Source organism: Podarcis liolepis (assembly GCF_965112155.1).
Source record: "Podarcis liolepis genome assembly, chromosome: 2".
Taxonomy (NCBI): Eukaryota; Metazoa; Chordata; class Lepidosauria; order Squamata; family Lacertidae; genus Podarcis; species Podarcis liolepis.
In genome coordinates this window covers 118,488,966-118,502,335 of record NC_139555.1, presented here as the reverse complement: position 1 = coordinate 118,502,335, position 13,370 = coordinate 118,488,966, and the positions used below count along the sequence as shown (strand labels likewise).

Here is a 13,370-nt window from a genome sequence, read left to right as displayed (position 1 = left end):
AGCACTCCTGACATATGGTTGTCAAGCCTCTGCTTAAAGACCTCCAAAGAAGGAGACTCCACCACACTCCTTGGCAGCAAATTCCACTGTGTGCCGCCTGCCCGCAACTCGGACTCCCACTACTACCATGAGCCATCGGGGGAAGGGGGAGAGCTTTTTTGCCACTGGTAAAGCAGCACAGCAACTCCCCCTTCCCCCGACCCGACGGCTGGCGGTAAGCGTGGGAGTCACGGGTGAGCAAAGCGCCATTGCCTGCCCTGCGCTTCCGGCTGGAGGAGGCAGGCAGGAGAGAGGACGGGAAGGAGGCAGGTGAGCGGGAAGGGGAGAGGAAGGAAGTGGGGTCGGTGGGTGCGAACGGCCATCCCGCGCCTGGGAGGGCACCCTCCGCACCCCAACCCCCTCGGGAGTGCGCCCACCCTGGGCATATGCGCCACCACTGGATGGGAGTTGTAGTTGTAAGCAAGCCGAGGGCACCAGGTTGGCAATGCTGAAAGCCTCTGTTTCAATCTGAAATTCTTTGCCAGCATGCTAAAAACGAATTAAGTTAAAATTAGCAAGAAGACTTTTCGGACTTTTCTTCACGGAATCAAGTCCCGTTTGCTATCCATTTAGGGCAGCAGCAGATTTTCTCCACTTCAAAAATGACAAGGAAGCCTATGAATGAAAATGTTACGGTATGAATACCACAACTTAATAGGTTTGTGTGGGTGTGTAATGAAAAGCATGGGAAGCTATTCAGCAACTGCAAAGACCTGGAGACATTAAAAAAAAAAAGATCACGTGCTCACTGAGTTTGAGTCATTTCCAGGAAAGGAAACGCCCAGTGGCTGAAAACAGAGAAAGTGAAACTTAACTCCCTCGAGGGAGCCATGGCTGCTTCTGGGCGTCCCGTCCAGAATCTTTGCGATGAAGCCACTTGCTCCATCTGCCTGGAATATTTTAAGGATCCAGTGATCATCCCAGAGTGTGGGCACAACTTCTGCCGATCCTGCTTGATCCAGTGCTGGGGGGAATCGGAGGCAGAGGCTTCCTGCCCTCACTGCAGAGAAAGAGTCCAGAGAAGGAGCCTCATCCCCAACCGGCAACTGGCTAATGTGGCAGAAATAGCTAAGAATCTCAGCCTTCAAGAGGGAAAGGAGGAAGGAGGGAAAGGAGGAGTCTGTGAGAAGCACCAGGAGCCCCTGAAGCTCTTCTGCAAAGTCCACGAAGCCCCCATCTGCGTGGTGTGTGACAAGTCAAAGGAACATGAAAATCACAAGGTGATTCCTCTGAAGGAGGCTTTTGAGGAATACAAGGTAGGAGATCCCTGGATCTGGAGGGGGAGAAATACTGTATTTTTCGCTCTATAAGACGCACCAGACCACAAGACGAACCTAGTTTTTGGAGGAGGAAAACAAGAAAAAAAATATTCTGAACCTCAGAAGCCAGAACAGCAAGAGGGATCGCTGTGCAGTGAAAGTAGCAACCCCTCCTGCTGTTCTGGGTTCTGTGATAGCTGCACAGCCTGCATTCACTCCATAAGATGCACACACATTTCCCCTTACTTTTTAGGAGGGAAAAAGTGAGTCTTATAGAGCAAAAAATAGGGTAGCTTCTTTTTCTTCTTTTTACTTCTCAGGTCCAAAGTAGGCATGGCATGAATTGGTGGCTGTTTATTATGTAAAAAGCAGCCCAGGGGAAGCCTGAGAACTCCTGGGATGGCTGGGAGAAGGGAGTTGAATGTTGATATTTGCACCCCATCCGATTGCAAGAATCTCCTGATCTGATGTTTTGAGAAAAGAGGGGGCAGAAACTGCTCTTCTACTCTTCCGCTCCTGACTGACCTATGTAGTGACTAGATGGCCGAGTGGGTGCTGTAACACTCATGCAAGCCAGTAGTTCTTTAGTTTGTAGTAGCCGTTAAAGGATTTTGCTTCACAGCTAGCTGGTGCTCACAATTCAGAGTTGTGTGTCCAGTGCACTGAGACCTGCTTTCCAGGATTGGAGGTTCTCTGAAAGTGCTCCAGTCGCCTAGCCCAGTCGGGGCAGAACCGGTTATTGAGCCCAGTCGCTGACATCGGTTGAAAGGTGTACCGACATTGAAGTCTTTCTCTCTTCCAGGGGGACAAAGGGATCTCCCTTGATATCCCTGAGTAGCATCTGCAAAGACTAGATCAAAGTCTGTAAGCAAGGGGTGACCTAACTGGGTCCCTGAGCCCCACAGGGCTGGCACAGAAAAAAGGTAGCTGGTCCAGGGAGCCTTGGACCCAAAAAGGTTGAAAACCTCTGGACTTTTATTTCCTCAAAAAAACTACTCTGCTATTGTAGCAAGACCACTGGGCGCAAGAAGCCAGCATACTATTCACCTCCTCTCTGTGTGTCTCAATCAAACCTGAGCTTTCCCTTTTCTCTTTAGGAAGAGATCTGTCGCCGCCTGGAGATTCTGAGGAAAGAGAGAGAGGAAATTATTGCCTATCAAGCAGATCTGGTCAAGAAATGCAAATACCTCCTGGTAAGCGCTGCTTTTATTATTAGGGAGGGAACAAGCACTTGAAGAATCGAGGGATGGGGAAATCTGCCCATTTGAGCTTCTCCCCATTTCTCATTTCTCCATATCAGTCTGTTTATTAATCTATTATTCTGAAAATGAATAAGATGTTAGGATAGCTACCTCCTTGTATAAATATTCTGATCTGTACTTTACCCTCATACATACATATTTTGTGAACATTACCTGGCTTCGTCAACCTTGAAAAATTCAGAGGTGTGAATTTCAAAGGATTGCTCTGTTTTGGTCTCCATATTTTTTCAGCAATAGCAAATTAGGTAAGTTTACCTTTGAGTGCCACTAAATAGAATTTATTTCCCCTTGTCATTTATTTTGTGAATAGCAGTCAAGGAGACGCCTGAGGACTTGTGAGCTGAGAGAGTGGAAGCAATTCAATCCAGATCCTGATTTACCATAAATATTACTACAGAATTATCTTTCCAAATGTTGCTCTTGTTCATTTTTAGGAAACTCGGGCCATTTTGAACCTTTAAAGAAAACAGGGGAGCAATGGGGATGAACTCTGCACTTTGTCCACCTCCTCCTCCTGTTTCTGCTGCCTTCCTACACCTAAATGGAACCAGCCTAAACTGAGGGGTGTTTTATGTCCATGAATGTTCTCTGAACAACTTTGAACTCTGGTTATGCCATGCTCCAAAACATGCAGGGAATATCCGTGGTTAGAAAAAAAGCTCCTTGCTTTAGGCTGTACCTCTCTGTGAAATAGAAGTCAACAGAAACAGCTATTCAGAGGGCTTCCCCTCAAAATAAAGGTTTACTTCTTTAGCCAGTGGAGGTTTCATGTCTCTGAAAAATCAGAAGTGTCCTCCCTGTGAAATTCCCATCATGCTCTTCCTGATGTTTTGAAGGCTGAACACCTTCCACACTCAGACCTCCTCTTTTCTTGCAGAAATTAACAGAAACAGAGAGGCTGAAGACTGTGGAGAAGTTCAGAGAACTGCGCCAGTTCCTGGAAGAACAAGAGAAACGTCTGCTGACTCACGTGGAAGAGGTGGAGAAGGAGATTGCAGGGAGAAGGGATGAGCTGCTGCTCAGACTCACTGGGAATTTCTCCTCTCTTGAGACGATCATCCAGGAGATGGAGGAGAAGAGTCAGCAGCCAGCGAGTGAACTCCTGCAGGTAAGATGGTGGCAGGAACAGCCCAAGGCTGTGCTCCAGGAAAAGGCTGCCCCTTTCATGTATGCAAGGAGTGCAGGGGATGAGTTGATGGAGCCTCTAGTCAGGTTTGCAATGGACAGGAAGACCCAAGAGACCTGGGATGCTTAACTCACCTGAATGCAGATAGAGTTTCTTCTGTGTTCATGATGGAACTGGAGCTGATCTTCTGCTCTTCCGTCTTGGCAATGCTGCCTTCCTGCCCTTTGAGGGGCTTCACCAAGGATTCAGGCCTCCTTCCGACATTAGCCAGTCTCTGGACCAATCTTCTCTTCCCGTTCCCTCCACAACTTCTGGTTGATCCCCTTCACAATGGATCCAGATCAGCCCAAAATGTTGCTCAGTTACAGTGACCAAAGAACAAGACAGAGGGACTCATCCAGACTGCTGCTTGTCCCACCCCTTTCCTCCAGGAAAACCCACTGTTTACTGCTGAATTAGAGCAAACCTCAGCCAGGTTTTCTCTGGATTGACGTTTGCTTTGATGTTGCACCAAGGAGCAGGTTTTTCCTGAGGGAAAGCGGCAGGGCAAAGACAAAACCACTTGGACCCGTGTTCTCTATGCACAGGAAAAGCAGAAGTGTGGATGAGCCCAAAGAAATACAGAGTTGTTTTATTACCCCTTTGGAGGCATTTTATGCTGCAGGTGCTTTTTTAAATTTCCAATTGAAAAGTAGAATTTGAAATTTGGGAACTTCTATGAAAGACAATTTGGAACAGTTCCCTGGTAAGATTATCTTGTAGTCTTACTTACGTCTGAATTGCGCAATGCAAACTTGATTTAATAAATTATAATCTAAGACATGAGATGGGTTGAAATCTCCATAAATGTGAGATTCCCTTCAATGCTGGTGGATTTTTAAAAGGATTTTAAACAAGAATTGCAAACTGATGTGGAAATGTGGAGAACTTGATATTGGAAAAATTCATAATTTCAGACTGGGAAAATAAAAGCTGTGAGAAACCAAAACTGGGCGATTCCGCCATCCCTACCCAAAACCTTGGCGTGTGCCAGGCAGACTGACATCCGAGGGGCAGGGTTTGAGGGGGTCTTCCTAGTGTGGCCTGTGGTGTGCAGTGAATTCCCTTCTCTTTTCCCCTCTAGGATGTGAGAAGGACCTTGCAGAGGTAAGTGGATCTGGCTCATTTCCATTAGCATCACTCTTTGAAGCTGAGATGCCAGAACCTCAGACATGGCCCTCCAGGGGCTGCAGGGGGGAGACTGGAGGACTCACTCCCTGCAACACCTCACAGGTAAAAGTAGAGCCCCCTCTTCTGAACTTGTAGCCCCCCAATTCTCCCCAATGAATTAGCGCCATTTCCTTTGTGAGGTTTGGTTTTACTTTTGCCTTGTGTATAATTTGTTTTGCATTGGCTAGAATGCCCTTTTGATGAATAATATGATTTGGTTGTGAATCTCTTTTCTTCCTCACCCCTTCTCTGGGGACATCTAGAGAAAGGAAATGTGTGCTGCACTCTCATCACCCTCAGACAATTCCTGCCCCTTGATACCATATGATTCTGCTGCTTCTTTGAATTGACATCAGTGGGGAGATTCAGAGGCCTGGGGTTGCTGTTTTGGCCCTTGGGGGTCTGGCTGAGGAGTCCGTAGTGAGGAAGAAACTCCCCACTCAGTGCCTGCCTGTCCCTCTAGGCTTCTTCCAGCTGACTTCCTCTCCATTCCTTTCTTTTCCTTTAACAGAAATTGTGGATTTGAATGGGCTGACATTGTTTTTCTTTTCACCAGGTATGAGAAAAGAGAGAGTCCAGCGAAGCCACTGCCTTTGCCTCCAGAACTGAGGAACAGGATCTTCGAATCCTGTGATCTAAATCGCCTTGTGGAGGATGCAATGAAACAATTTAAAGGTAATGAATAATGGCTGCTAGGATTTCACACTGGGAATTCTGTTACTTCTTCAGAAGTGAACATGCCAGGCTCTTATTGCATGGAATTGAGTAACCCCAGGATACCTTCCTTCTTGGTGCTCCAGCCTTCATTGCCTGTCCCCCTGAATGGCCCATGTATATTGTGACGTTTTCAATTATACGGAACCTCCTTTTCCTTTTGGTTACCAGTCTACACAATCTGGGGTTGTCCTTTTGGAGGTTCTCCTCCACTAAATGGAGTCAATTTAAGGATGCCACGTTATGAAGTGTTACTTTTGTATGGAGATTTATTTCTGGTGGAAGAGTGTTGCCCTTACGCTTTATATCTTTTTGCTTCCTCAGATGCTGTGTTATACAGAAAGCAGATTCAGAAAGGTAAGTTTCTGAATTGTTCAAATCGTTCTAGGGGAGGAACAATTTGACAGGAGGGATTTGGACTGATATTTCATGGTGTTAAACCATCTGTTCTGGGTTCTTTTAATTCCTCCTCACTTTCTGCCATCAAGGTTGTGTCATCTGCATATTTGAGGTTGTTGATATTTCTTCCAGCAATCTTAATTCTGGCTTGGGATTCATCCAGCCCAGCCTTTCGCATGATGAATTATGTATATAGGTTAAATAAGCAGGGAGACAATATACAGCCTTGTCATATATGTCTTCTTTTTTCAGGATTAAAATTTCTGCCAGGGCACATTTTTCAGGAATGATCCAGAAGGATCAGACTGAGCAAGGAAGAGTTTTATTTCTGCCTAGAGAGAGTTGGTTTGCTTTTCGGTGTCACCTTTTTCAGGAATGGTTGCCACATGTCCTCTTTTCCCCGGATACGTCTTCTTTTTTCAGGATTAAAATTTCTGCAAGGGCGAATTTTTCAAATTTGGCAGAATATCCCAAGTTTTTTTGTTTGTTTGTTTGGTTTACAGTAACCCATGAAAAGTTTTCTAGTGTGTTAGACTCAGATCTTAGGCACCCGGCTAAACTAATCTGCAGCAGAGAATCACAACAGAGCAGCATCTTAAACTAGCAAAATCCCTTTTCTTGTGGCTGAACTAAAAGGACGCTGGCTCAGCTACAAGATCTTGGAGGAGGAATCTGGGAGGGCAAGAGTTAACACCCCCCTGCCCTTCAGGGGAGTCCATATGCAGATGTTAAACAGTTTAATAAATTGTTCTGTGCACACTTAGGTTCACCAAGATGTGAACATGAGCCCAAATACTTTCATGTGGCAAGCGAGGGAGCAATAGGTATTCTTATTATTATTTTTTTCTTGAAAGTTAAGAACATTGCTACTAGCAATATGGGACACCGGTGGCGCTGTGGTCTAAACCACAGAGCCTAGGGCTTGCCAATCAGAAGGTTGGCAGTTTGAATCCCCGTGACGGGGTGAGCTCCCGTTGTTCGGTCCCTGCTCCTGCCAACTTAGCAGTTAGAAAGCACGTCAAAGTGCAAATAGATAAATAGGTACCGCTCCAGCAGGAAGGTAAACAGCATTTCCGTGCGCTGCTCTGGTTCGCCAGAAGCGGCTTAGTCATGCTGGCCACATGACCCGGAAGCTGTACACTGGCTCCCTCGGCCAGTAAAGCGAGATGAGCGCCACAACCCCAGAGTCGACCACGACTGGACCTAACGGTCAGGGGTCCCTTTACCTTTACCTTTAATAGCAATATATCACAGCTTGTATAGCCTACATAGAGTAGGTGTATTTAAAATGAGAGTTGTCATAGCAATCTGTAATTAAAAGTAGAAGTTGGCCAATGTGTCTTCTTATTTGCTCTTCAAAATATGGCAACCCCACACTTGTCTATCATGACTGTCTGGTAACCGTTTGAGTTATCCCCCTCTTCCCCCAGGGAACTAGTCTTATGGTATATATTAAATCCAAAAGAGAAGCATAGAATAAGCAGTCCTTTGTAAAATTGCCCTGCCACCTGCCTCTTCTTCCTTGGTGGCAAGGCCTAAACTTCCAAGATGGTAGAGAGGAAGGAAAGGAGAGACCAAGTGGGTGAGAGAGATGGAGAGCAGGAATAAACAGGCTCCCCCCTTAACGCGATTTTCACTTGTGGGCACGAGGGCCCAGAACGTGACCCCCACGAAAGTGAGGGGAGGCCTATATGTGTTTTTATGTTGTAGTTTTATGCTGTGAACCACCCTGACCTATGGATGAAGGGCAGTAGGCAAATGTGATTATTATTATTATTATTATTATTATTATTATTATTATTCTAACGGGGGGTCCTCCTCCCCCAGCCCAACCCAGAGGTCCCCAAAGGCCAATTCCCACAGAGATTGTCAGAGGAAAGCAGCTTCTCTCCTCTCCTGCCTCCTCCAATTCTTCTCTCTTTCTCCTTAGATAACACAGAAGAGATGAGTAAAAGGTTTACTGGGTGGTTTTTCCTGTTAGAAAATGCCTGGGTTGAGAGGAGGGCAGGCACAATATACATTGAATATAAGAAAGTAAAGGAAACTGATTTAAAAACCATCAAGGAAGATATTTATTTTGATGAGAGTCTGCAAGGAGGCCTCTCAGTCTAGCATGCGATGCAAAGAAATCCCCTTGATCTGAAAGGGAATTCGGTTTTTAAAAAATGAAAATGTCTGTTTCTGTCTCTCGGCTGACTCTGCATATTCTTCTCTTTCCCTCATCTTCTCCCCAACAGCAAATGTCACTCTGAATCCAGACACAGCCCATCCCAAACTCATCCTGTCCGAGGATCAGAAAAGCGTGAGAAGGGGAGACAAACCTCAAGCCCTGCCTGATAATCTTGAGAGATTCAACAAGCAGCATTGTGTGTTGGGACGTGAGGGATTCACAGCAGGCAGACATTTCTGGGAAGTCACTGTGGGAAGTGGAGGATGGTGGGATGTGGGGGTCGCCAGGAAGTCTGTGGAGAGAAAGGACGGCTTCTTCTTAGGTCCTGAGGGAGGGATCTGGGCTGTGGGGAAGAGGGGAGAGAAGTACTGGGCCTCCACCTCCCCAGCTGACTCTCCTCTGTCCCTGAGTGAGGAGCCCAGGAGGATCCGGGTGACTCTGGACTATGAAGGGGGACGTGTGTCTTTTTCTGACGCTGACTCAGGAGCCGAACTCTACACGTTCTCAGGAGCCTCGTTCTCTGGAGAGACCCTCCTCCCTTACTTTCGTCTATTGGATAACAAAGCCCACCTCAGTATCTCCTGAGGAGACTAAATCTGCCTCTCAGGCCCAGCAGGAGTTTCTCTCCAGACCAGAGTGACCGACATAAAAACCATTTACCCGCCAAGAGCAGGTTGGGCAGTTTTCCAAGGGCCCTTTGAGAGGATTCATTCCAGTCAAAATCAGCAGAAATAACCAAACAGAAATGGGTTGCTCTTGCTTTGCATTTTCCTTCCTTTTCCCAGAATTCCCTCTGCTGCTCACTTCTTAAAGAGACAGTAATACTTTTAACTGTCCCAATAAATAATCTTATCCTCAAAGGGGCTCCCTTACCTTCAACCTTCTTTTCCTTTTGAGATGTCTGATTTGGCAGAGCATGAGACTCTTAACCCCAGGGATGTGGGTTTGAGTCCCACGAGGGACAAAAGTTTCCTGCACTGCAGCGGGTGGGACTACATGACCCTCAGGGTCCCTCACAACTCTGCAATTCTAGGAAACCTTCCTCTCCCCACAAGACCTCATGCAGCTGTTAAAATTCATGCATCATTGGATTAATAGACGACTGAAAAATGAACCCCTTCACCCACGTCAGACAAGATAGTTCCTTGCTCTGGAGGCCTTAGATGGGAAGAAAATGAAAAATAAATTGAACCAGGGTATCAGCTTCAAATGCCCTCTGCAAATACAGCCTCTCCATCTCCACATTTTGACAGAAATAAACCTCCTTGCATTGAGTGGGGTTTCGGCCCAGTTCTATGTGTTTCGTCTGGATGCATTAACGTTCCTTATTTGCTTGGACATAGGAAGGGCTTCGCCTCTGTTCATTTGTTTGATTTTGCTGCAATATATGAATATGTAATGCTTAATGCTATTTGGAACATGGTATATAAACCCAAAGCCCCCAGGGCTCTGGGCCCAGGCTCTGGAAAACATCCCACTGGGTCTTTATCGCTCAGCAATAAATTTTTACTTTCTTTTTCTCCACTGCCGCGTCTGTCGATTCTTGAGCATATTTTGAGTGGGCAACAGGTATTCCTTATATCCTTGCTACAGTACCTGAGCTTGTTCCTTTCCTCCTCCCTCCCCATCCCCCTTTCCTTTTATGTCACCCATTTTAGCTTGTTTTTCATTGATCTGTGAAACTGCATTCTCATTTCCTCCGGTTAAATGTGTTTCAAGTGGATGCATTAACGTTCCTTATTTACAAGCTGGATTCTGTCTATCAGGGGCATCAAATGGGGTGTCCTCTGGATAATGGTGGACTCCAACTCCCCTCTGACCCATCAGTATGGCCAGAGGTCAGAGAGGATGGGAGTTGCAGTCCGGCAGCTTCCGGAAGGGGCCCCATGGGCTGTGCTGCCCCATACATTACGCAGGGCACCTTCCCTGTGTTCCTCAGCCCCACCCCAAATGCACAATGCTCCCCCAAGCATTCGGCACCAGCTGCATCTGATTTCTCTCCTGGGATACTAAGAGCTAGAAAAACAAATGCCTGTGGAATTGACCCCTCAAAGACCAGGCAGGACTCTCTCTGGCTCCACTATCAGGGCTGCTGACTACTGACCGCTGCAGCCTGCTCTCCTTTCCCTGCGTTTTCCATGGGGTGGTGGCACATGATGGAATAAAGACACCTCCCCCCCACCTGCCTAAGGGCTGTCTCCCCTTGCTCCAGCCCCTACATGATGTTGGTCTCCTTTGTGTGTCATCGTACGTTTTCTGGGAGCCTCCACTCACCCCGTGGAAGGAAGGACACAAAAAGTGCCCCATTTGGTCCAGCGCCCAAGAGGGGCCACCCGGACGCCTGTGGAAAACCTGCAAGGAGGACCAGAGAGCAAAAGCAGCCTTTCCCTCTCCCCCTTCCCCCTGGCAGTTTCTAGCATCTGAGATTTAGAAGCCTGCTGCCCCTGAACTGTGGAGGCAGAGCAGAGCCATTGTGCTTAAGAACCAGTCACAACCTAGTGCTCCATGAATTTGTCCTCTTGTCTTCTCCCCAGCTCAGTGGGTGGAGCACGATCATCTTAATCTAAGGGTCACCGGCTTGAGCACCATGTTGGGAAAAAGATTCCTGCATTGCAAAGATCTGGACTAGGTGACCCTTGTGGTCCCTCCCAACTCTGCAATTCCATGATTTTAAGTTGGTTTATATCTCTGCCTCCAGTGGCAGTGAGTTCCATAGTTCAATTATGTGTTGCACAACGAAATGCTTTTATCTGTCCTAGATCTCCCAACATTCAGCTTTCTTGGAGGGCCACAACTTCTACTGCTATGAGGATCTGGAATGCGGAGATAATGTGTCTCTGCCTCCCTGCCTTTTGTTAGGATATTTCCGTTCCACCTTAAAAGGAAGCAGGCTTTGGGGAGTCACAGAGTCTGCGCATGTCCTAGTCACAGGATGTTTATGTCTGCTGTTTTTTCCTTTCGTTTTCAGTCGGCTCAGACACGCTGACAGAATGGACGTGTTTTCTTTTGTTCTGTTATACGCTAAATAAAGTCTGTAAAATATGCTCTTCTGCGGTGCAAGCTTTTGGCTGTGTTTCTGCTGATAAAGAGGGTGCACCAGCCTAGGAATGATGCCAGGAATTTCCAAAGGCTTTGTGCCCCTAACTGTTGGATCTGCGTGAGTACGGGAGGCCGATGAACGTCCAGAACTCCGGCTTGGGGGCTCATGATGGACACTATCTCCCTGGCAGTTTCCCAACAACAAGGTTATGGGCCCAGATTCACGGCACCTACAGGAGAGTAAAGCTGCAACAGACTGCGTTTGAGGTATGAAGGGGGGAAAAGCGAAAGCAAAGGGACGCTTTTTCTGTTATACCTCGGCAAAGAGCCTTTGAACTCCGGCAAGGCTTAATTGACCTGGGAGCCGAGCCAAAGAGTTCGTGATTAATGGGCTGCCAAGATAAGGAGTCTTTCAACTTAAAATAGACTCGCGGCTACTGCCAAAAGCTGAAATGGAATTTTTCCAAGCTGATGGAGATGCTCAGTGCCTTAAGTTGGATGGGCAGAATTATGAACCCTGGGCAAAATGGTGTGAGAGTTTACTGCGTCAGTTTGGGGTGTGGCATGTCGTTTTTGAAGCCCCCCCAGTTCCTCTGACAGAGAGATGGAAAGGCCAGAATTCGAAAGCGATTGACATAATAGTCCTATCCGTATCTCTTGAGGAAATTAAGACGCTGGCTGGCAACACCACTGCACGTGCAATGTGGTCTGCTTTAAAAAAAGCTCACAAAGCAAAAATCCCAGCCCAGAGTTTGACTGCATCGGAGGTCCTAGCTGTTTCCCAGAATGCGAATGAATGCAGGGATGCTGAGGGCAGCAGTTGCAAGCTGCAGGGGGAGCTGACCGTCACGTCATCCCAGGCAGCATTCCAGCCTCCAGGGGGAGCCAAGGAGTCGGCAGCTGAGAGCTCTGGTTCTCATGGGAACCAAGGCCATCGCCTTTGCAGAGGCCGGAAAGGCAAAGGTAAACAGAGCCACAGGCAGACACCTGCAGATGGCCAGGAGCAGAGGGAGGGTGAAGAGCCCGCGCAAGGGAAAAACAAAGCGTTGTTTACTGGCACAGCTTCACCAAAGGCTGAAGGCACGTCTGCTGACCAGAAGCAGGGGGGCAAGCTGCAAAAGCCCACGCCAGTGGAAAGCAAGGTTTTGCTTGCTGGCACAGCTTCACCAAAGGCTAAAGGCACGTCTGGTGGCCAGGAGCAGCAGGGGGGCAAGCTGCAAAAGCCCACGCCACTGCAAAACAAGGGTTTGCTTGCTGTAAAGACTGCTCCAACAGCCAAAGGCAGCTTTGTTGTGGATTCAGGCTGTACGCGCCACATTTCGAAGGACAGGCATCTCTTTATCTCCTTCAAGCCCCAAGAAGGTGAGATCCACCTGGCTGATGGAAGGACGTTGCAGATTGCAGGAGAAGGGACTGTGAAACTTGCAAGTCTGCACACAACCATCAGCGGTGTACTTTATGTTCCAGGAGCGGCGAGCAACTTGTTGAGCGTCCCACAGCTTACTGGGCGTGGTTTTCAGATTTCCTTCAAGAGGAGCGTCTGTGTCATCAGTAAAGGCAAAGAGGACTATTTGCATGCAAAGTTTATGGATGGTTTGTTCCATATAACTTATGATGACACTGTTGCTGTGAATAATGCTGATTCTTGTTGTGTTGCACAAACTAACAAAGTTCTTCATGCAGGTTGCATTCACGATGCGCATCGAAGGTTTGGTCACCTCTCTTGGAAGGCACTGGCCAAGATGCCAGAGGTGGTTGAAGGTTTGAACATCAAACCTTGTAAATTTCACATGAAATGTGTATCTTGTGCAGAGAACAAGGTGAAGGTTGCTCCAAAAGGCAAGGAGTCTAGCAGGCAGGCTTCCAAGCCCTACCAGCTAGTGCATGCGGACCTGGTTGGTCCACTAGCGCCCTCTATAGGAGGAGCAAGGTACTTCATGATTCTGATTGATTCTTTTTCTAGGTACATTCATGTGTATTTGCTCGAACAGAAATCGCAAGCGTTTCCAAAGTTTAAGGAATTCTGTGCTTGGTTGGAGAATGTGCACAGTAAACGTATTTCTTGTTTGTTTACTGATCGGGGCGGGGAGTTTACTTCTCAGCAGTTTGAAGCTTTCCTGACTGAGAAGGGAATCCAGCATGACATGTCAACG

General features: G+C 47.3%; 1 protein-coding gene across 1 annotated transcript; it reads left to right on the top strand.

Annotated features, from left to right (window-relative positions):
- The first annotated feature begins 642 nt into the window (after window positions 1–642).
- On the top strand, window positions 643–9,702 carry LOC310701573 (zinc finger protein RFP-like). Its single transcript, XM_083492691.1, has 8 exons — window positions 643–674; window positions 809–1,295; window positions 2,396–2,491; window positions 3,438–3,668; window positions 4,810–4,832; window positions 5,452–5,570; window positions 5,934–5,966; window positions 8,246–9,702. The coding sequence occupies exons 1-8, from the start codon at window positions 661–663 to the stop codon at window positions 8,761–8,763; spliced, it is 1,521 nt and encodes a 506-aa protein (XP_083348817.1). The 5' UTR covers window positions 643–660; the 3' UTR covers window positions 8,764–9,702.
- Window positions 9,703–13,370: the final 3,668 nt, after the last annotated feature.